At 40.1% G+C, this 24,705-nt stretch overlaps 1 protein-coding gene across 5 annotated transcripts in view; it reads right to left on the bottom strand.

Moving 5' to 3' along the window:
* Positions 1-24,705, bottom strand: part of LOC122550689 (cytoplasmic dynein 2 heavy chain 1) — a 555,979-nt gene that overhangs the window by 474,516 nt on the left and 56,758 nt on the right. For all 5 annotated transcript variants that reach the window (XM_043691809.1, XM_043691805.1, XM_043691808.1 and 2 more), the window contains exons 15-25: positions 22,481-22,642; positions 21,927-22,025; positions 17,505-17,644; positions 14,175-14,403; positions 12,445-12,572; positions 11,197-11,312; positions 10,093-10,220; positions 8,690-8,839; positions 6,900-7,105; positions 5,895-6,050; positions 1,611-1,725 (exon numbers count right to left, since the gene is read on the bottom strand). In XM_043691809.1, coding sequence (XP_043547744.1) covers positions 1,611-1,725; positions 5,895-6,050; positions 6,900-7,105; positions 8,690-8,839; positions 10,093-10,220; positions 11,197-11,312; positions 12,445-12,572; positions 14,175-14,403; positions 17,505-17,644; positions 21,927-22,025; positions 22,481-22,642 — 1,629 coding nt within the window. The remainder of the gene's footprint in view (positions 1-1,610; positions 1,726-5,894; positions 6,051-6,899; positions 7,106-8,689; positions 8,840-10,092; positions 10,221-11,196; positions 11,313-12,444; positions 12,573-14,174; positions 14,404-17,504; positions 17,645-21,926; positions 22,026-22,480; positions 22,643-24,705) is intronic.

Genomic DNA, 24,705 nt, shown 5'->3' with positions numbered 1-24,705 from the left:
GTGGCTGTGGACGCCTCTGCTGCAGCTGTAGAGTGTGGGGGAGGGGTTCCTGCTTGCTGAGAGCTGCAGGCTCCCTTCCCTTTAGTCATTTTAACTTAGGATAAAGTTGCTTAAATGTAATATTACACAACTAATTGAGTTACTAAACTATTATAAATGATTTATAAATGATTTGGTGAGCTTGGTAGGGGGTAGGTGACCCACTGTGCCCAAGTCTTGGGAGGAGCACTATAGACTCAGTCTTACTGGGTCGCCGCCATCTTGGATCCCCACCGATCCCTTCTTTCCTGAAGAAGGGCTCATGCCCGAAACGCCGATTCTCCTGCGCTTTTCCAGCAACACATTTTCGGCTATGTTGTAAAGAGACAATGGCAGCAGACTTGAAGATTACAATGAGTTGGCTTTGAGACTCCCAAAGTCCATAAAGGCATTGAAAGTATTGAGTTGAAAATTGTTGAGCTGTAAACTGTGCATTTACTTTTAATATGAAAGAGTTGGAGTCAAGGCTAGCTAATCATATTTTCTTCCAAGATGCAAAGCTAATATATTTCATGTGACAATGGTGAATATTTGACATCAGGTTATAGTTTTCCGCACAAATCAATGAAACTAAGCAACAACAGTTTCATGTCATCAGCAGAGAGAAGATGCTGCAAGGCTTTGAGAACAACCCCTGCTAGATAGGGAGAAGGCTTCAGGCTGAAGAAACAAGTTCCACGGCCACCTGGATTTCAGGAGATGTGTCCCGGAAAATTCATTGGTACAGCCTTTTCTGCATGTAGTGGATTTAAAAAGCTTTTGGAAATCTAAGGGAAGTGCGTGGAGTCAGTCACTCAAAGTTAAAACTCAGCAGAAAGGGGAAACAGAAAGCAATTGGAAGTTGGGAACAACTGTAGACTGTTTGTTGCAAGGACCATAACTCTGTGGAAAGTGTGGCTTACGCTAAGTATGAAAAGACAAACATTCTTTTCTGTAGTTTAAAGTTTAAGTCACCGACAATAATTGTATTTAGTCAATGGTTTTTTTTTAGTCATTTGTTACAGGGGAAAAACATTTAAAACATGCAGCTTGGTCATGACATCCTTTTTAGAGATTAACAAAGTTTGATTTTCTTTTTAAACATTATTGGCTTCTAGAGGGAACGTAAGAAAGTTTAGCAAAATTCAAGTAAAATCAGTTAATTTCACGGAAAACAAAATCAATTTACATTATAAAATCTTTGCTGGGATTGCTCTCTCATCTAGGCAAGGGATATTAACTGCTCAGGGAAAGAACACGCTGTGTTTTGGTTACTCAGATTCAGTATCATCCACACGACGTCAGATTTAACACGGCTAGATGCAAAGCAATGTTCAATCCCAACACTTTTTTGGACACTGTTTTGGGATTATCAAATGAGGAGTAGGTTGTTACAATGGATCCAAACGCAGCAGAACTGGATTGAGGAAGACCAACTACTTTGCATGTAAGGAAACTATGAAACTCGAAGACAGTCATCCTAACTATCCTACCTCAAATCTGGTCCTAGTGGTGATAGGTCAGTTTTAACTCATCTAGCCCCTGGATCCCCTCTTCTTTCTAGTTCTGATAATACACTTAAAGCAATTCACCTTGTATGTGTCAACATCTTTCTGCAGTTTGACAGTTATTGTTGTTTGTTCATTTCTCTTTCTCAGCTTATCATGCCACATCAATAAAAAATCTTCAAAAATATAGATTTTACCCCTGTAAAATTAACATACAAATTAGATCAAAGAAATCTGCAGTTACAGATCAAACGTAATTAATATTAATCTTCAAGTAGCACATACAGCAATTTTAATAATAACAAAAATCAGATCAGAGCAGCTAACTTACATGCGATGCTAAAATCAATTAATGGAACACACATTGTCAAATCTTGAGTTCTCCAAACTTAAGGTAAAACCTTTGGCTCAGCAACTACTTCTGTCACAATTCAACATTATCTTAATATTTACTTTACAAAACAAATAACAAGTATATTTAGCACAACAAAACTTGCGTGTAATCACTTCAAGAAGGAAATACAAACCTTGGATCATTCTTATACACGATCAAATTTATCATTCTTTGTTTAAAGCACAGCAAAACAATGTTTTATCAAGTACAGTTATGTTGTATTATTCAAGCACGCTACATAGCAAACACAGGAGGTTGCTGTATACAGACTGATGCGTGCTTTTATGAAAGTGTACAATCTCAAAAGCCTCAGGAATAAAAATCAGAAACAGTCCTACACTAGCATGTTGTCCAATAACCCAAAATATAGTTCAGGCATAGATATTAGATAAGGTTATGGTATCCCCAAGAACTTATCTCCCATCCAGAGGGAATTTTCAAAATACTTCGTATTGTGCTGAGTAAGCAAGGAATCGAGCAGGAAATTAAAACAAACATCCAGCAAAAGCTTCTTGACAAATGTGCTTTGGGCTAAATGGCATCTATGTGGGCTTTTAAATTACATTATTCTAGGGGATATGAATGTCCAGAAGCATGAAAACACAATTTGAAGGAAGGTTCTTTAACAGAAGATACTATTTTGGAGATGCATACTTAATAAGGTATCCATCTTTGTAGGTATCTAAGCACAGTAAACCATAATAGTTGAATAACCTATCAACAACCAAGAGTGGTTACTCAGGAAAGGTATCGGAAAGTCCTCAAATTATGAACCACTGCATCAGTATCTTCAGAAGAGGAAAATGGTGAAGGAAACTATAAAGAAATACTTGAAATGTCAATTGTAACAACTGGTCTTTCATTCAATTATTACAAATTAATTTCAACAATGGAAAAAGTTTCACCATATGGATTTTATTATGATAAGATTATAGTAAAGGAATGTTTAAAGTGAACAATGATCAAGGTAACTATCTACATTAGAGGGGAAAGTGAGGACTGCAGATGCTGGAGATCAGAGCTGAAAATGTGTTTCTGGAAAAGCGCATGCTGCCTGACCTGCTGCGCTTTTCCAGCAACACATTTTCAACTATCTACATTATCTGATTAAGTCAAATTACCTTTTCACTGTTTGGATTAAGAACAGTAATAACACAGGTATAACCACAGCCTGTTCTCCATTGCAGGTCTCTGCAAGAGTAACTCAGCTTGTCCCTCTCCTTCAAACTTTCCTTGTAAACTTTCAAGATCTTTTATCCTGGATTTTTGCTGGTGACTTAGGAACCAAATTCTGCAATTTCACCAATTTATCATTAAGGTTACTACTAAGGTTCCCAAACATTTTCCCACTAGCCCCTTATTTCAAGATTGAAAAACTGTTGGGACCCTTCAGTGAGAACTGTAAAAGTGCAAGGTTAATGGGTTAAGGGAGACAAGTGAGGGAGAGTGACTGTAAGAAGGAGGAGGGGGAACAAATATCTATGAGAAGTGAGGGGGGTGGGGGAATGGTGAGAAAGAGGGTGCTAGACAGATCTTTCAGGTCTAAAGGAGAAAGGAGTGGAGGGGGCCTGTGAGAGCACACGCTCTAGAATTGAAAGGGTTATGCGAAGATTTCCTGTTTTTTGTTAAAAGCATGCAAGATCTGCCATTTTTACTAGTGCAGGATCCAAGCTTCGAGATTGAGTCTGGGTTACCGGCTTATTAAGAATCACATCAAATTTGGTTTTTCTTCAATGGAAGTTCAGGATTTTCGCTGTTTACTGAAATCAAATTTCATGAACAGATCTGTTTTCGCCTAAAAAATGCATTCATGTGCCAAAGAGACAACACAATTAAGATGCTGCAGAATTATCGATCAGTCAATCTTGCAGAATTATTGGTCAGTCATGTTCACTAGCTTGAAGTAGTTCCATTAGTTTTTGGCAGACATTACTAAATAGTGCACATCATAACTGGGCATTTCATCTTGAGGGAGAAAATTGATTTTTTATCTTAACCCATTTTTAGCATTACCAGCTTCACATCAATATTCAGAACAGCTTTAAGGACTTGATGATCTGGTTGTGACCCTTCAGTAAGAACTGTAAAGGTCTAAGGTTGGTGGGTTAAGGGAGCCTACCTGCCCAGTCCTTACCTGTCAGATGTTTTACGGAGAACCGTGACTACCATGCAATTGGACTTACAGGCCTTTAAGTGGTCAATTAAAGGCCACAAGGGCCTCATCCCAAAACTGCATCTCAGCATCCCAAACTCAATCCCATGAATGAATAATAAAAACTGACCATTATTTGGCTGAAGACTGCATTTCCACTTCTTAATACACCTACTAAAACAGGAGAGGCTTTATATAAATAAAACAAAGGGTGGATTTCTCAAGGCACCATTGTCTCTACATCTCCATGCACCAACTAAAAAGCCAATGAGGAGTCCACCCATAGAAAAACAGCTGCCCTCCTACTATTTAATGATGAATGTCATAGTAGGAGGCCATGGCTTAGTAGTAGTATCACTGAACCATTAATCTAGAGACCCAGGAAATGTGCTGGGGAGCCGAGTTTGAATTCCACTATAGCGGAATTTGGATTCAATGAAAATCTGGAATTAAGAGTCTAATGATGACCATGAATCCATTGTTGATTGTCGGAAAAACTCATCTGGTTCACTAATGCCCTTTAGAGAAATACACTGCCAGTCTGGCCTACATGTGACTCCAGTTCCACTGCAATGTGGTTGATTGTTAACTGGGATGGGCTATAAATGCCGGTCTAGCCAGTGACATTCACATCCCATAAATGAATGAAAAAAAAACTGACCATTATTTGGCTGAAGACTGCATTTCGAACTCTTAAGGACAGGAAGTCCTCCCTCAGGAGGTTAATCCCAATAGCACTAGGCAGAAACATCAACTACTCTTGGGGCTGATGGCAAGCCCTGATGAAGATCATTACTGGAACTAGCCACCAAGATAAGGGGAGAGCTTTCTCTGAGTCAGGATATCAAGCTGGTATACGCTGAACAGGATTATACTGGTGGTGATAACCTGCATTAAACAGTCTTCTGAACTCTGCATAGGTTTATGGAAAAAGAAATGACATTTTTGCAAATTAAGCATCACAAACATCCACTTAAAGGGAAGTACAAGAGGCACAGAGAAGGAGAACAGCAAAGGAAGAAACAAAATCTTGTGGGAGTGTCTCCAACAGGCAGAAGACCCACAAACAAGATCATTCCCAGCCTTGTTCAACATTTTGGAGCTAAAATAGTTCGGGCACTAGTTTGGAGGTTCCCCTGCTATTGGTAAAGTAGTACCTGAGATGCAGTTTTGGGATGAGGCCCTTGTGGCTTTTAATTGACCACTTTAAAATGCCTTTAAGTCCAATTGCAGGGGAGACACTTAATGCCTCTACTGCTCTCCATAAAACATCTGACAGGTCAGAAGTGGACAGGAAGGCCATGCGAAAGATTAGATTCCCTACAGTATGGAAACAGGCCCTTCGGCCCAACAAGTCCACACTGACCCTCTGAACCACCCAGACCCATTCCCCTACCCTATATTTACCCCTGACTAACACTATGGGCAATTTAGTATGGGCAATTTAGTATGGCCAATTCACCTGACACGCACATCTGTGGATTGAGGGAGGAAACCGGAGCACCTGGAGGAAACCCATGCAGACACAGGGAGAACGTCTGAGTGGAGTTTGCACAGTCACCTGAAGCATGAATTGAACCCAGGTCCCTGGCGCTGTGACACAGCAGTGCTAACCACTGAGCTCTTTGCTGCCCTGAACATAGATTTGTCAAGCTTCTCCTGTCTTGAAACCCACCACCAGGACAGTGTAAGATTCAGCCCAAAGTTAAAGATTGTTAAAGAGTAAATCTATACAATATCCTTTGGCATTTTGTAGAAAATTGAAAATTTGAAGATGCAGCAAATAAATTCATTCGATTTAAGACGGACTTATATGACTTACCTAAAGGAGATCCAGTCCTCATTTAGCATATTTTGTAAGCCTTTTGTAAAGTCCTCATATAATGACCACATGCTTTCATACTGTTCCAGATTCTTACGCAGGCGCTCTGCCAATTCAAATTCAGGTTCCACTACTTTAAAATGCTGACAGTCTTCACTGAAAAATGACATAGAAACAAGCTGTGTAAGAATAATGAATTAACCAGCTATTGCACTAAGTTATTAACTAAATGCACTAAGGTATATTACTGAGCCATACAGAGCAGGAAGATTCCAAGTGTGACTCCTTGTTTGGAACAAATTATCTCTTCTCACCTGAAGTGGAGCTTTGGGAAGGTACTGGAGGGGGAAGGGAGAGAACTCAGTAATTTACAATTCAATATCAAGCCAAGTTCCAGTGACTTCTCCTGGGAGGGCATACAAAGTTGTCAGAATAATATTGTACTGAGTAGTGATGCCTAATGTCAAATAGGTTTCTAAACTCATTCCCGCAAGCTAGGCATCGCAACCAAGAATCCACAATGAATCATAGAATGCAGATGAGGAGCAGAAAAAATGCAAACGAAAGCTAACAATTGTAAACTGCTTGAAACTCTGTTCATGTTCACATTAAGAATGCCCTAATGTTTTGTTTATGGGTGATTTTGGTGTATACTCTAAAGACCTCCAAACTTAACAAAGTTACTACATTTTGCATATATCTCAAGTTGTCAATCCAAACAGATTTTGGTGTTCAAATTGATAATTTATCTATTAATTATGTGCCAAAAATGGACATTTCCAAATATCTAGCCCTGTATGATTCAAGCACAAGAAATCAGTGGAGTAAGAATTATAAATACAAGTTGAAAATTAATTTCTTGGGAGTGTGGTGAACCAAATAACTGCATCTTGTCATCAAGTTTTCTTGTCTCAGCTTTCAGATTATTTCATAAAGTATTACAAATTTCAGCATCATGTGATAAGTAACATTACAAAATAAAACTTGTCAGTCATAACAACATACATCAATTTCTTCCTTGTTGTTTCCAGTTCATCAAATTCAACTCTTTTCTCCTTAATACATTCCACACATTTGTTGAGTGTTTCCCCGTTTCCACTGTCAACAATATCATCACTGGGCTTCAACTGATTCCAGCGAGCTTCAAATTTCTCCAGCTTTTGGATGTACATCTTAATGCGAGACTCAACATTTGATTTCATAATTTCAACCTAAAGAGGCAAACACAAATTCAGTTGAAGGCTTATGGGAATTAAACATAGTTTAATACTTCTTTCTTAAAATTAATGAAGTAAAAACACATGCTAAATAATATCCATACTTATTGGCATGATGTGAGCAAAACAGTTTTTTTAAGGTTATGAAGGATAATTATCATTTTTTCATGCTTAATGTTTTGTTGACTGTAGGAAAATCAGTACATAAAAATAAGAACATTTTAAGATAGAACCAAATGTTTTTTCCTGCCCTTTGTTTACATATATTAAAATTTATTGTGATTCATAATTCAAACTTCATATTTCCAATTCAAGTGCTAAACAAATGTTTTCTTCTCCATCACAAATCGATTGGCTGCAAGTACAACTGAATTTTAGTAATGAGAATTAAGATCAGTAGAATATCGTTAAGTATTTTTTATCTTTTGTTCAATTATTGACTGGAATGTTGGCAAAGAGGAGCAGAGATCGGCAGTATAAATATCACATTAATGAAACCAATGTCAGCAGCAACAAAAAAAAACTAACGTAACATTAAAGGAAAACCAAAGGACTGGAACACACAGCTATGAAAAGAAAAGACAGGTCAAACCCTCCACCCGAGTAAAACAGTAACTTATTTGTGCCTCTTTTGTTTTACGAGACTGTATTTGTTCGTTTCATTTGAAAGATTGACATACCACTTTGTGGAATACCTTCATTCAGTCTACGAGTGTTTAGTCAAGTCTTTTATATTATCTGCCCCAAATCCACTTTGACCTATCCTTGCCTTGTACAGTGTTCTCGTGAAGCTCATTGGAAACATAAGGTCAACACTTCATTTTTCTAGTTGGCACTTTACAACTCAAAAGTAACTGCAAAATTGAATTTGAACACTATCACTTTTCAGACAACAGCTGCAAGCAATGATTCTGCTATTTCCATTTACTCCTCCATTAGATTTATTTTTAATTTTTGAACTGTCCCATTCCCATCCCCTTTTGAGTTGTACTGTCATCCCTTTGTCATTTAATTTTTAATGCCTTTCACCCTATCACAGGTCTTCCATTTTACTTTTCCCTCTTCCCCACGCTTCTCCTCATTTCCTATTTTTGTACTTAATTAAATCTGATCCATATCTAACTTTTTCCAATTGTAATAAAGAGCATTAACCTGAATAGCTAATGGTTTCTCTCTAAAGATACTGTCGTCATGGCTGATTATTTCCAACATATTCTATTTCACTGTACCACTTCACTGTGACAGATAACCAAGCATGAAGCGAGATGCAGTGAGCGTAAATATAAAAAATTCTTATCCAAAGAATCAATTTAAAAAGGAGCTTTCTTTGTCATAAAACTATGGAAACCCAACCAAGGAACGCTAACATTGACAGACTCTATAGATCACACTAAGATAGCCAAACAAAAGAATTTTAAAAATTCAAATAATCAAGGCAGAAAGTAAACAAATAATTATTTATGCCTTCCCATCCATAAATCTCAAGTTCACCTACAAATCAATTTACATGAAAAGTACCAGGCAAAGCTCATGCAGGCTTTTATGTGGCAATTAAAGACATAAAACTAATGTACTTACTTGTTCTTTCACCATTAGTTGATGGCTCTCCATCATCAGTTGAAATTTGTCCCATTTCGCTCTGAGGCTGCTAAGAGTTTCAAGACCGCCACCTGCTACAGAGCGGAGCAGCTTGTTTTTATCTTCAGCATCTTGAAACAAGGGTAAAACCTTAAAGAAATGAAAAGATAGAAGTCAAACTAAGTGCAAAAAATCTAATAGTAACGCAAAGAAAGTATTATAAATATAGATCAATTATAAACTAGTCCTATGCTCATCTAATTTTTTAAAAAGCTATTGCCCTTAATGTGAAGAAATGGTAAAAATGAACAACAAAAGCTTTAAATAAGCACCATTTGGGCAGTAATCATTATTAATTCTTAACATAAATATGGATTTTAAAAACTGGGTGATAACTATCTTGGCAAGGCATCCAACTGAATCTGCTATTCATTAGAATAATCTTTGCACATTGAGGTTTAAAGTTCCAAGCAATTTGCTTAGTCTACGCACCCATAACAACACAGAAAAGAAAAGCAGGCTTCTTGAATCTGTGAGCAGGGAACCGTATTTGTCTTTAACAAATCAGGTCTAAGGATGCAGAAACAAAGAGCGCAGGGAAGGAGAAGATAGTGTAATTTAGAATGGGTGAATTCAACAGCAAGAATGAACTTAAATTTAAAAAACTGGAAAGTCCTGTTTGAAGAATACCAAGAAGCATGGACAAAATGTTCCCATTTGCAGTTAAATTGTTTGCTGAGATTCATGGCACTACCCTGTCCATCATATCTCAAAATTACTATTTTGACGCAATCCCCTGCTCATTACTATTATTATGAAAGTAGGCTCTTGGACACCTTTCTCAGGGGATTGCAACCAGAGAGGCAGAGGTGCTCGCCACTGATGAAAATTTTCAACTTTCTCACCTCGAGCACAAAATATAAAGTCCAAATGCAGACAACTTTAGATGCAGCAAGCCAGGAACTACCCTCGTAGTGGAGCGTTCAAGCCTGAACATTCGGCATTTGCCCCAAAGGAAGAAAGTTTGCTCCTCAATTCGAGGAGTCTAAACTGGAGCTCCTAGCAGACAGGTTGGAGGAGAGGAAGGCAGTCCTCTTATCACCTCATCCCCACAGGATTCCACGGTACCAGGCACAAATTACAGCCCAAATCAGTGCTGTGTCCCAGATGAAGTGGGACATGCAGCAGTGTAGAAAGAGGTTAATGATCTATGCTCCACAAGGGTCAGGACAATCTCCTCTCTGTTATCTCACACTCACAGGGCTACCATTCACTAATTCTGCTACTCTAAATGCAATTCAGAACAACTTGAACTTAAATATGGTCAAAATGTGTACAGTAGATAAAAAAAATAAGCAGTTTAACGGATCTGTGCTTTGCATTTATTTGCAAACTGCTCTTACATGAGGTTTCTTTGAAGCAATTTCTGTGTGCTTTGAATTCGCCTCTCCAATTTCTTCAACTGTCTCAGGTCGAGTTGATAGTATTTCCATTGCATCACTCACAAAACTATCAATCTCATGGATATTCACTGTACAAAATAATTACAATTAAAAACAAAATGAGTGAGCAGCAGCTGTAAAATATCATGACACAATTAAATTACTCTGTTTTAAAATTTAGTATTTTACTATTCTTTCTTCATTGTACCACAGGATCCAACAGCAAAAGTAGGCCATTCATCCCATTTAATCTACTCGACCGTTCAATGAGATCATGACTTAACTGACAATCCTCAACTCCACTTTCCTGCCTTTTCCCAATCATCCCTGAACCCCTTACTGATTAAAAATCTGTCTATCTCAGCCTTAAATATACTGAATAACCCAGTACAGACTGCCCTCTGCAGTAATGGAAAACAATGGTTGCCATGCATTAACCAGGAATCAAACCTGGGCCAATTCTACCACTGAACCACCAATGTAACCATTTTAATATAGGTATTTATAAAAGCTGGCGTTCCAATTGGAAAGTAAGTTTCGAATGACACAATAAATATAACTTGCATCAGTCACTGTTTTAAATAAATTATTATTCAAAAGGAAAAGATTATTTAATCTTGTGGTTCTAATGGTGTTATATTATGAATTTTACATGACACCATTTTGCTACAACCTAGGTACATGCAGTTTTATAATATTTACAAATAAATTGGGGATCTACCGATGATAATTTAATTCCAAATTTCAGCTATAATCCAACAAATAATTATGTTCACCCCACGAAGCAATTCATTGCCATTCAACTAGGTCAATTAGGAGTGGGCATTAAACGCAGGCCTTCCAACTAATGCTCACATCCCATTAACGAATAAACAAAGCAACATTTTCAGCAAATCTGATCATGTAAAAACAAGAATATCATGGCATTCTTATGTTTGCCCTGATGAGTGTAAGACAACAAGCTTCGGCAACATGTCTCCCTTTTGAACAATGTGCAAACTCTGTATTACCAAGTAAGCATTAAAATTAACACTAACTGTACCACACGTAATAAAAATGTCTTACCTTGAATGGACTTCCTTAATGACTGAAGTAAGGCATCAAATAGCATCTGAATATGGTCATCAATCATAGCTTTCACTGGGTTACAGTTAATTGTAATACAATCCACTTTGATGACACTGTAAGATTTGCATTTTTTAAACAAAATTTCCATTTTGGTCACATAGGAAAAATAAGTAAGAAAAATTATAATCTTGCTTATATTCATTTCTCCTGTACAAATAATCCTGTGGCTCTCATCATGACAATGGGAATGAGATAAGATCAACAATGTTTTGCTCAGAACCAGGGCACAGGATAACAGAAGAGTCATGAAAATAGCAACTCTGAGTCAAATGTTCACTGTGTTGAGGGGGAGGCATGCCAGCAATGTTGCATTGTGTCGACTTTCTAACATAGTCCCACCCTCTCGCAAATTTGATGGAGGCCGCAGGTCTGGATCCAATCATCAACTTTGGCATTAAATTTGATCTTAATAACCAAATACAATGCTCATCTCAAAGTCACACAAGTTAGACCACTAGCAATACATCTTCTGCCCGGGTCTGTTCCAGCAAGGGTGCTCACTTGTGGCTGGAGATGAGCCGGAGAGATGCTGTTTCTGGGCACACATTTGGATAAGATATCTGTGGTAATCTTGGCGTTACCAGTAGAACTCCACCTCAAGAATCCCCACTTGTGCCCATGAGGGAGCAGACTTGATCAGAGGGTTTTGCTGTATAGATGATATTTCAGTTACAGGGGCTGAGGGAGCTGATGATGACATTGTCCCATGATCATAATCACCTGATGAAGGAACAGCACTCCGAAAACTAGTGCTTCCAAATAAACCTGTTGGACTATAACCTGGTGTGTGATTTTTAACATTGCCCCATGAAGCATTCATCCCTCAACATCACTGCTGACTACCTCAACCCTTTCATGGGATTTAAGAGTATTAAAGGGATTCACCAGCTGAGGCACAACTGGAATCCAATTTAAATCTTTGTGCAATGGGCACCACTGAGCCGCAAATGCTACTGAATAGGGTGTAGATTCTGAGCATTTTGGGACACTCTATTGAATCCAACTAATATGATACCGCATATGGCTGACTATGAGATTTATCACTCACTCAAATATGACATCAACAAATATTTAATAAAGAAACCTAAGAACACTTTAATCATTTCCTGCTAAATTAACCTTTTCATTGTCATGCCAAATGCTTTTCAAAATAAAAGGCATACATATAAATAAATTAAATTCAACCTTGGAAGCTTTTCAGATTCCTTCCCTCGTCCTTTGAGAGCCTTAAAATTCTTCTCCCAGTCATTTACAGTGTGGAGATGTTCCTCAATTAATGCCTCGACATCTACTTGTCCAAGTACAATCCATTCCTTTAAATGGAGAAAAAAAATCTATTTCTAATTATTACAGTTAATAGCTCCAATGAACTACTTGTGATTTATTGTATTCATTTTCAATAAAACAAAATCAATAAAAAATGTGACAAACTAAAATAACTAGGAAGTATAACATTCTGTTATATGCAAACTTGATTACTTTGAATTGAACTTTCTGGCTAGTGTTTCCTGCAATTATCTTAAACTATCTATAATACAGTACCAAGTAGGTTAATGTTATATTTTAGGATTGTTTGTCATTCTTCTTTAGGTTTGAAACAATTAATTTTAATATTAATTTTGTTCCAAGTACAACTATTGAGGCCTTCTACAATGATCCCTCCACTTTCTGAACAACTGTAAGAAGTTTATGTACCTTTTAATCAATAACATTAAGACCATCTGATTTTAGAGAAGATTTGTAGCACAGCTGTGGATCAAGTTGCAAGTTTGCTCACTGAACTGGTAGATTTGTTCTCAGACATTTTGTCGCCATGCTAGGTAATATCGTCAGTGAGCCTCCAATGAAGTGCTGGTGTTTTGTCCCACTTGCTATTTTTGTGTCTTGGTCTGTTGTGGTGAGTGATATCACTTGCGATTCTTTTTCTGAGAGGTTGGTAAGTGGGGTCCAAATTGATATGTTTGTTAATGGAGTTCCAGTTTGAATGTCAGGTCTCTGGGAATTCCCTGTTAGCCTGTCCCAGGATGAATGTATTGGCCCAGTTGAACTGGCGTCCTTAATTCATCTGTGTATATGGTTACTAGTGATAGTTGGTCATGTATTTTGGTGGGAGAAAGTGAGGACTGCAGATGCTGGAGATCAGAGCTGAAAATGTGTTGCTGGAAAAGCCCAGCAGATCAGGCAGCATCCAAGGAGCAGGAGAATCGACGTTTCGGGCATGAGCCCTTCTTTCGATTCTCCTGCTTCTTGAATGCTGCCTGACCTGCTGCGCTTTTCCAGCAACACATTTTCAGCATGTATGTTGGTGGCTAGTTGGGGCTCCTGTATCCTGGTGGCTAGTTTTCTGCCTGTCTGGCCAATGTAATGTTTGTTACAACTCCACCACCCCCCTCACCCCTCTCTCCCTCTCCTCCCCTACCCCCATCCTCCAACCCCAATTATCTCTGGAAATCCCAAAGACCTTTCTTTCCTCCCTCCTGATTCTCATGCCTACACTGCCCCAGCAACATTTTCTAAAACGAGGACTATCACAACCCCTCTACTACCTCTTTGTCTTACATGTGCCAAATGTTCTTCCAATGAAACACAACCAGAGAAAAACCAAAGCCAAGATCTGATGCCGTCTTACAAACTTTTTTCCTGCAAATTGATTCCATTTCTTTCATTAACCAGATTCATGGGCTGATCCAGCTTAATCATGTTCAGAAACCTATTTGATCCAAGGTTAAAATGCCAGTGCAATAATATCTCCAGCACAAAGACAATATCTTTTCAAGGAAAGAAGCAGCATAAGCATGATGAGCCATATGACTCCTTCCTTTGCCATATTACTGTTTGATTCAATAAGATACAATAGTATTTCTCAAACTAAAAATCTAAATTAGTTTGGTGAAGAAGATAATAAACTGCTTTACTTGAAACTTCTCCAATGCTGCTGCCAGGCGTTTGAATAGATCTTCTGCTTTACGGAAAACAGTAACAAAACCTTTTGCATTCCTCTCTATCATGACAACAAAAATGGGGTCTTCTCCTGGTTCACATGTACCCTTGAATTGGTTTGGAATAGAAATAAACCTCTTCATTTCTCTGTAGTATTTTGCCCGCAGTTCTTCAAATGGTGGTTTAAACTGCAGCCTTCCTTGTCTGCATAGAAAATAAGAGACAAAAATTGTAATCGCAAACAATGTAATTCAATAGAGCTTACAAAATATCAAATTGACAATATGCTACCCACAGTCACTTAATTAGAACTAATCAAAATGTACAGAAGATTGCACACATAGATTGGCCCTAACTCTGCAGTTGGATGGGTTGCACAGACCTAATGCTGCCCAGGACTTTGTCAAGGATTCAGCCATACAGAAACAGAGAATTGATTTCTGCCAGAAATCAGGCATGCAGCAATTTTGGTGAGTTTCATGGAAAGTTCTTATCCACGGGGCCAAGCAGGTTTTCTTATGCTCTCATCCAAAGCTCACTCACTAATTATACTCCACACCTCAATGGTACCACACTCACTGTATCCTCCGAGTCAGCATAGGCGGAAGTACCTACCCTTACCAGGACATCCAGGATCCCTGGCACCAGTGCCATGATAATAATCCAGCTGTGTACCCAATACAGTGCTGCCAGTGTGCAGCTGCCCTGCATGGAGTGTTTCATTTGCCCCAGACATGAGGCAGAGAGAGACCCGGAGGTCCTGATAAACTGAGCAATGTAGAAGAGGGCTATCTTTTTCCTGCAGGACCAGCAAAATGACGATGACCCTCAGACTGTGTCAGCCTGATCTGAGGTTGCCACCTGAGTCAGTATTATTTCCATAGTCAGGAGGAATGCACATCAATGCTGCAAGAATGTCAATGCTCATCTACCTTTTGCTCTTTATCATTGCTACTATACACATGTCAGACCATAACATATAAGAGCAGAATTTAGCCATTCAGCCCATCAGGTCTGCTCCATTATTCAATCGTGACTGATATATTTATCAACTCCGTTCTCCTGTCTTCTCCCCATACCCTTGATCCTCTTACTAATCAAGAACGAATCTACCTCTGCCCTAGATGCATTCAATTACTTGGCTCTACAGCCTTTTGTGACAATGAGTTCTACAAATTAACCATCCTCTGGCTAAAGAAATTCCTCCTCAGCTCAGTTCTAAATGGTTGTGTTTTCACTCTGAGGCTAAGCCCTTGAATCCAAGTCCCTCCTACTCATGGTAACATCTTTGCCACATCCACTCTATCCAAACCTGTCAGTATTCTACAAGTTTCAATCAGATCCTCTCTTATCCTTTAAACTCTAATGAGTACAGACCTAGAATCCTCAACCGCTCCTCATATGGCGTGCCCTTTAACGCAGATCATTCTTGTTAATATCCTCCAGATCCGCTCCAAAGCCAGCACATCCTTCCTTAAATATGGAGCCCAAAACTGCTCATAATATTCCAATAGTGGTCAGACCAGACCCTTTTACAGCCTCATCAGTAAATCCCTGTTCTTGTATTCTAGCTCTCTTTAAATAAATACCAATATCGCATTTGCCTTCCTAACTGCCAACTGAACCTGAATGTTAACCTTAAGAGAATCCTGAATGGGGACTCCCATGTCTCTTTGTGATTAAGATATTTGAAGCCATGCCCCAGTCAGAAAATAGTCTATGTCTCTATTCCTCCTACCAAAGTGCATAACCTCACACATTCCCCCCCATTATATTTCATGGGCTACTTCTTTGCCTATTCTAAACCAGTCCTTCTGCAGCCTCCCCACCTCTTCAATTCTATGTGTGCTTCCAGCTTTCTTTGTGTCATCTGCAAACTAAGCAACAGTGCCCAGAATTCCTTTATCCACCTACTTCCTGCCAAGGCTCATGCTCCACCTTTCTCACTATTGCCTGCAACATGATCCCTCATTCACTTGCTCTCACCCAAACCTCCACACTACTAATTCTGCATGTCTACACCGCCTACTCACTCACTTAAAACCTCATCACATTTGCTCCACTGGCACCAGCACTAGAATTTTGCTGGCAGCTTTCATCTCATTCAATCTCTCCCTTTGTCTCGTTGCAGGAAAAGATGGTCTACAAGAGGATAGAGAGAGCCAAGATAGGTAGTGGCGTGCCTAACATTCAGGTACACACCCCCTTAGGAGGAAAGGACCCTGTCCCCTTAGCCCCACCCCCATCCAGGTCCCAGGCACATCCATATGCCAGATACAACTGTACACCATTCCCAATCAGATGAGCTATGCTCTTACTGAATGACAAAGCAGATTTGAGGAGCTGAATGGCCAACTCTTTCTATTTCTTATGGGTATTTTTAATCAACCTATTCAGAGATGTCTTGACACACCTCGGGAGGTGGGCCTTGAATCTGGGCCTCCTTGATTAGAAGTAGGGACACTATTACTGCACCACAAGGGCCCACAATTCTTTATTATAATCCCTGCAGTGTGGAAACAGGCCCTTTGGCCCAAGGCCAAAGTCCACACCAACCCTTCGAAGAGTAACCCATCCAGACCCATTCTGATACATGATTTGGAGATGCCGGTGTTGGACTGGGTGTACAAAGTTAAAAATCACACAACACCAGGTTATAGTCCAACATGTTTAATTGGAAGCACACTAGCTTTCGGAGCGATGCTCCTTCATCAGGTGATAGTGGAGGGATCGAGCCCTCCATTATCACCTGACGAAGGAGCGTCGCTCCGAAAGCTAGTGTACTTCCAATTGAACCTGTTGGACTATAACCTGGTGTTGTGTGATTTTTAACATTCTGATACATTTACCTTTGACTAATAACCTACATTATGGACAATTTAGCATGGCCAATTCCCCTAAACTGCACATCTTTGGATTGGGGGAGGAAACCTGAGCACACGGAGGAAATCCACGCAGACATGGAGAGGATGTGCAAACTCTACACAGACAGTCGCCCGAAGCAGGAATCAAACCCAGATCCCTGCACTGTGAGGGAGCAATGCTAACCACTGTTGTCTGTATTGTTATTAAAATTCCAATTTGAAGCACTTGATAGAGTCATTGATCCAAAATTGCGAGACAGACTTTTGGTGAAAGAGGCATTAAGTTTTTATTTTGATAATTATCAAATTTACCTTGATATTTTCAGAACAATCAATCAGTTACAAATTGCAATTGGAATAGTATGGTTATTCAATAAACTGGATTATCCCCATAAAATAAACATTAAGCAATATATTGCATGATATATTTCAATTTCTTACTTGAATGTCAACTCAACAACAATTTCAGGAAGGTTTTCATTCAAGGCTTCCAAGCCCATCTGATATTGATGTTCCAGTGCTTTGTACAACTGATGGTTCCAGTGCTGTCGCCATGCCTTCATATCACCAGAATGAAAGCCCTTGAAAAAAAAATGTAAATATAAAATAACCTCCAACTAACACATAGCTATTATAGGAATGGGAACAAGTCATTCAACCCCGAAAGCTTGTTCTGCCATTCAAATACGTCATGGTGAAATTATACTACAACTTACCCAGCTATGTTTCAGATGCCCTGATACCCAAAATCTCTGTATCACCCAACTGTCCCAGCATCTCAGACATTTGGGAGATACAGGATAGAATTTAGTATTATCGCCAGAAGTGAGTTTGGATGAAGGAGAATGAATTTAATCGGCGAGAGAGAGGGCAGACTCAGAACCTCACCACCTTTCTACCTCCGCCTTGATCAAGTCAGAGTGTTTTTTCAAACAGCATGAAAACAGGTCCTTTGTTCCATCATGCCTATGCCGGTCATCAAACATCGTCCACTAAAGAGGAAGCAGTGGCATAGCAGCAATGTCATCGGATCAATAATAATACAGAGGAACCACGATTATCCAGCATTCAATTCTCCGAGTATTAGATTGTCCGGCAAGATCGCATAGTCCCGATGCTTTGCTAAACTATGTTATCCAGCATTCAATTATCCGGAATTCAATTAAACAAACAAAATACTCCCCGCCCATGTCCTTCGGATAGTCGAGGTTCTGCTGTATTCTAGGGACAAGGGTTCACTTGCCACCATGGCAAATAGTGAAATTTCAATTTAATAAAAAGTTAGCCTAACAGAAACCACGGAACCAGCATTAAGCGTCAGAAATGATTTCTCAGTGAAGAAAATCTGCATTTCTTACCTGGTCTGGCCAACATATGACTCCAGACCCACAGCAATACAGCTGACTCTTAACTGCCCTCTGGGCAACCTGAGATGGGCAATAAATACTGGCCCATCCAGCGACACCTACATCACATGAACGAATAACAAAAAATCCCATTTTCTTGCACTTCACCTGTAGCCTAGTATTGTATGGCATTTCAAGTGCTCATCTAAATAGTTCTTAAATGTTTTGAGGGTTTCCACCTCGAGCATCCTTTTAAGCAGTGAGTTCCAGTTACCCGCAACCCTCTAGTTAAAAAACTTTGCTTCAAATCCCCTCTAAACCTTCTGCTCCTTACCTTAAAACTGTGACCGACATTACTGACACATTTACTGAGGGGAAACATTTCTCCCCATTTACCCTATGTCCCTCAGAACTTTGTACACCTCAATCAGACTCCACCCATTTCGACCTTCTCTGCTCCAAGGGAAATAACCACAGCCCAGCTCGCCTACCTTCATGCCAGCCCAGGCAATACACTGGCACGGTGGCACAGTGGTTAGCACTGCTGCCTCACAGTTCCAGAGGCCCGGGTTCAATTCCCGACTCAGGCAGCTGACTGTGTGGAGTTTGCACATTCTCCCCGTGTCTGCGTGGGTTTACTCCGGGTGCTCCGGTTTCCTCCCACAGTCCAAAGATGTGCAGGTCAGGTGAATTGGCCATGCTAAATTGCCCGTAGTGTTAGGTAAGGGGTAAATGTAGGGGTATGGGAGGGTTGCGCTTCGGAGGGTCGGTGTGGACTTGTTGGGCCGAAGGGCCTGTTTCCACGCTGTAAGTAATCTAAAAAAAAAAATCTAAATCTTTTCTGCACCCTCTCTAGCGCAATCACATTCTTCCTAATAATGTGGTGACCAGAACAGGACACAGCACTTCAGCTGTGACTTAACAAATGATACATACAACTCCACCATAATATTATTTTCTCTTACATTCAATGACTAATGAAGACAAGTACCCCATATACCATCTTAACCACCTTATCTACCTATCCTGCTCTCTTCAAGGATCTCTGGACATGCGGACATCAAGATCCCTTTGATCCTCCATACTGCCCAGAGTCCTATCATTTAATATGTACTGCCTTGCCTTGTTAGTTCGCCAAATTGCATCACGCACACTTCTCAAAAGTACATTCCATTTGCCACTGTTCAGCCAATCTGATGAACCTGTACATACCTGTAGTTTGAGGCTTTCCTCCTTATTTACTGCACCACCATCTGTAAACTTAAGTAACAAGGAGGAAACGCTCGTGGATAGCCTTCCCATACCAACACTAACTGAAGCTTATAAATGGACAATTAATGGCTAGTTAAGGAATTCATCTCACTACCTCTGGTATTCCAACAACACTTGGGGAGCCCTAAAGGCAAAACCACATTTAATTTTCTTGCCGACTTCTGATGTTGGAGAGGGTTTTCTCTTTTTCAAAGGCATTCAGTGTACTTGGTATTGAGAAGTGACAGGTGAGAAAGCTGAAAGCCATCACTTTGCCTTTTGTCTCAAACTACTCATCGCTCTCCCTGACCCCGTCTGCTCAATCTCAACTGTGACTTGGGTCCTGCTCTAATTCTGATGGATGTATTGTCAGCACCTGCCACTGCTCCCCAGGAAGAAGGCAAGAGAATGCGGTTGAGACACATATCAGCCATAACTGAATGGCAGAGCAGACTCGATGAGTCAAATGACCTAATTCTGCTCTTGTATGTTATGGTAGTGCTAACTACACTGTGATAGGTAAATTGACAGGTGTAAGATGACCAAGAATGACCAAAGGAGCAACAGTGAAAATAAACGAGCAGGAGATGGAATTTTTCTTTCAATTCATTCATGGATGAGGGCATCACAGGTTGAAGTATGGATAAAGGAGTAGCATTAGGCAGCCTTGCAACATAGAGCCATAGAGTTATAGTGATGTACAGCACAGAAACAGACCCTTTGGTCTAACTCGCCCATGCCAACCAGATATCCCAACACAATCTAGTCCCACCTGCCAGCACCCGGTCCATATCCCTCCAAACTCTTACTATTCATATGCCCATCCAGATGCCGTTTAAATGTTGCAATTGTACCAGCCTCTACCACTTCCTCTGGCAGCTCATTCCATACACGTACCACCCTCTGTGTGAAAAAGTTTCCCCTTGGGTCTCTTTTATATCTCTCCCCCTCACCCTAAACCTATGCCCTCGAGTTCTGGACTCCCCGACCCCAGGGAAAAGATTTTGTCTATTTATCCTATCCATGCCCCTCATGATTTTATAAACTTATATAAGGTCACCCCTCAGCCTCTGATGCTCTAGGGAAAACAGCCCCAGCCTGTTCAGCCTCTCCTTATAGCTCAAATCCTCCAACCCTGGCAACATCCTTGTAAATCTTTTCTGAACCCTTTCAAGTTTCACAACATCTTTCCGATAGGAAGGAGACCAGAATTGCAAGCAATATTCCAACAGTGGCCTAACCAATGTCCTGTACAGCCGCAACATGACCTCTCAACTCCTGTACTCAATGTTCTGTCCAATAAAGGAAAGCATACCAAACGCCTACTTCACTCTCCTATCTACCTGCAACTCCAATTTCACGGAGTTATGAACCTGCACTTCAAGGTCTCTTTGTTCAGCAACACTCCCTAAGACCTTACCATTAAGTGTATAAGTCCTGCTAAGATTTGCTTTCCCAAAATGCAGCACCTCAACTTATCTAAATTAAACTCCATCTGCCACTTCTCAGCCCATTGGCCCATCTGATCAAGAATCCGTTGCAATCTGAGGTAACCTTCTTCGCTGTCCACTACAACTCCAATTTTGGTGTCATCTGCAAATTTACTAACTATACCTCTTATACTCACATCCAAATCATTTATATAAATGATAAAAAGTCATGGACCCAGATCCTTGTGGCACTCCACTGGTCACAGGCCTCAGTCTGAAAATCAACCCTCCACCACCACCCCCTATCTTCTACCTTTGAGCTAGTTCTGTATCCAAATGGCATTCCGTGAGATCAAACCTTGCTAACCAGTCTCTCATTGGGAACCTTGTCGAGTGCCTTACTGAAGTCCGGATAGATCACATCTACTGCTCCGCCCTTATCAATCCTCTCTGTTACATCTTCAAAAACCTCAATCAAGTTTGAGAGACATTATTTCCCACGCACAAAGCCATGTTGACTTCCCTAATCAGTCCTTGCCTTTCCAAACACATGTACATCATGTCCCTCACGATTCCCTCCTGATAAATATTAGGTCAGTGGTTCAGTGCCCCTTGAATACTGTATGAATATACAGTATTGTATATTATTACCAAAATATTGACTACCCATTTAATTTTCCATTAATTTTTACAGAGTAGTAAGCTGTAATTACATAATTAATACATAAACAAATTTCCTATGTCTCTCAGAATTAAACAACTGTGAGCCCATTACATTTATGAATATAAATGTCTTAAGTTCTAGTTATAATGCAATAAACATTTAGGTAAAATACCTGTGACTCAAGAGTAGAGAAAACAAATCTCAGCTCTTGCAGTCCATCTTTCCATCGCTGCTGTTGGCGAAGTAGATCAATACTCATAAGTGCTACAACCTATAAAAATAAAGCATCCCTAATCAATAGCCATACCAATGAAATAATTTGTCAACAACAACTTATACTTTAAACAATATGTTGAAGTTTTAAGTTAAGTTCAGTGCTATAAACAAGGGCGACAGAGAAGAATAAATTTTCAATCAAGATTGGGTTCCAGGTTGGAGGTGGGTGGATCCACAGTTACTTTGCAAGTTCCCAACAAGATCTCAATATGAACCATTTTCAAACAAGTAGGCACAGGGTTGTAACAAGTACCTGCTGATGTAATCAAGTAGTTAATTGTCCAGTGTTTGCAAACTATAGACCTGTCAGGTTGCTTCATGACTAAATGACATTTTGTTTCAAAATAAAGGGTATTTCTAGCCTTTATTTATGTAATAATATATGTGTATGTGCAAGAATGAATGTGATTGTCTAAACAATGTTTCCTATGCCATAATTTATATTCTTACCTTATCACGGAAGTCAGTGTGACATTTCCTCAATTTTCTGTTTTCTGTGGTAAGGCGCTCCGCTGCAGTGTTGAGTTTCTGAATATAAGCCTCCAGCTCCTTTGGGTTATCCCAGGTAATCTGTAGTTTGCTGCCAGATTCCTTGGATCCAGCTTTTGGATTCTATTTTAAAAATGAGAACTTTTTTTTTCCATTTTTACACGTGATATGTATGTGTCCTTGGCTTAGCTAACATTTATTTGTCATCCCTAATTACCCTGCAGAGGTTGGTGGGGCCTTCCTGAAGGACTTAATGTGTAGGGACAAGTTAGTCTTTGCCGAATTCCTAGCCTCTGGTCTGCACGTATAGCTACGCAACGTACACAAGCTGGTTAAGATCAGTTTCTGATTAAGGATAGCCCTCAGGATGTTGATAGTGAAGAATCCAGCAACAATAATGTTATGGAACATCAAGGATAGATAGTTTGATTATCTCTTGTTGGACTGGAACATTGCCTGACACGTGGCTATTACTTTCCACTTATCAGCTACTTACAAACCTGGATGTTGCTGTCCAGATTTTGCTGCCTATGGGCATAACCAGCTTCAATATCTGAGGATTTATGAATTATGATGACCATTGAGTACTCATCAGCAACCACCCCCACTTTTGATCTTATGATAAAGGGAAGGTCATTCCGGAAACAAAAGAAGATGGATCAGCCTCGGATACTACGCTAAGAACCCCTATAGTGATATCTTTGAATTGACATGATAACCATCTTCCATTGTCCTCATAATGACATGAGGAGAAAGTGAGGTCTGCAGATGCTGAAGATCAGAGCTGAAAATGTGTTGCTGAAAAAGCGCAGCAAGTCAGGCAGCATCCAGGGAACAGGAGAATCGATGTTTCGGGCATAAGCCTTTCCTGAAGAAGGGCTTATGCCCGAAACGTCGATTCTCCTGTTCCCTGGATGCTGCCTGACCTGCTGCGCTTTTCCAGCAACACATTTTCAGCTCATAATGACATGAACCAGTAGAGATCTCTTCCCCAACTGCCATTGATTTCAATTTTACTAAGGCTCCTTGACGCCATTCTTGGTCAAAGGCAACTCTGATGTCAAGGATAACTTCAAATCTGGAGGTTATGTTTGGACCAAGTCTTTAATAAGGTCAGGAGCCGAGTGGCCCTGCCAGAATTCAAACGTAGCATCAGTGAGCAAGTTATTCCTTTGGAAATGCTGCTTGATAGCAATGTCAATAACCTCTTCAATCAATTTGTTGATGATGGAGAGTTGACCATTATGTGGTAACTGGCTGGGTTGGATTTGTCCAGCTTTTTATGCACAAAGATACCAGGGCAATTTTCTACATTGTCAAGCAGATGTCAGTGTTGTAACTGTTCTGGAACACCAATTACTAAGCTACTGGCAAGTCACTGTGCTAGCAGAGTATATTCTGAGCAGCTAGACAGGATCAGAAGGAAGCATGTACAATCAAGCAGTTTTCTTTGCTTTAAATTTATCAGCCATGACGATATGTGATTACACAGTTGCCTCTGCTCCCTGGAGAAGAGAATTTTACAAACTAATCATCCACAGATAAAAAGCAAATCTCATCACTGTCTTAAATGGAAGATGCTCAATTTTTAAACTGTGTTCCCAGTTCTAGCAACTCCCATGAGGGGAAGGATTCTCTCAGAATCCACACTGTCACGTGCCCTCAGATTGCTGTATGTTTCAATAAAGTCACCTCTTAATCTCCTCACCTGCAATGGATACAGGTTCAACTTGCTCAAACATTCCTAGCAAAAGAGAGGATGGAAGTGTACAACAGACAGTGGAGACAGCAGCTTCTGAAACAATGTAAGAGTGGAGTGACAGCAGTTTCATAAAGAGAAATAACTGATATGAGAAGGGCAGTGGTGGAGGATAAAAAGCAGCAATGGAGAGCCACTCAACCTGTTTCTGTCAAATTCTGGATCAGTGGTGCTGGAAGAGCACAGCAATTCAGGCAGCATCCGACGAGCAGCAAAATCGACGTTTCGGGCAGAGAGGAATAAAGGCAGAGAGCCTGAAGCGTGGAGAGATAAGCTAGGGGAGGGTGGGGGTGGGGAGAGAGTAGCATAGAGTACAATGGGTGAGTGGGGGAGGAGATGAAGGTGATAGGTCAGGGAGGAGAGGGTGGAGTGGATAGGTGGAAAAGGAGCTAGGCAGGTCGGACAAGTCCGGACAAGTCAAGGGGAC

This window comes from Chiloscyllium plagiosum, chromosome 6 (assembly GCF_004010195.1).
Source record: "Chiloscyllium plagiosum isolate BGI_BamShark_2017 chromosome 6, ASM401019v2, whole genome shotgun sequence".
NCBI classification, from domain to species: domain Eukaryota; kingdom Metazoa; phylum Chordata; class Chondrichthyes; order Orectolobiformes; family Hemiscylliidae; genus Chiloscyllium; species Chiloscyllium plagiosum.
This window is presented reverse-complemented; position numbering and strand designations above follow the sequence as displayed.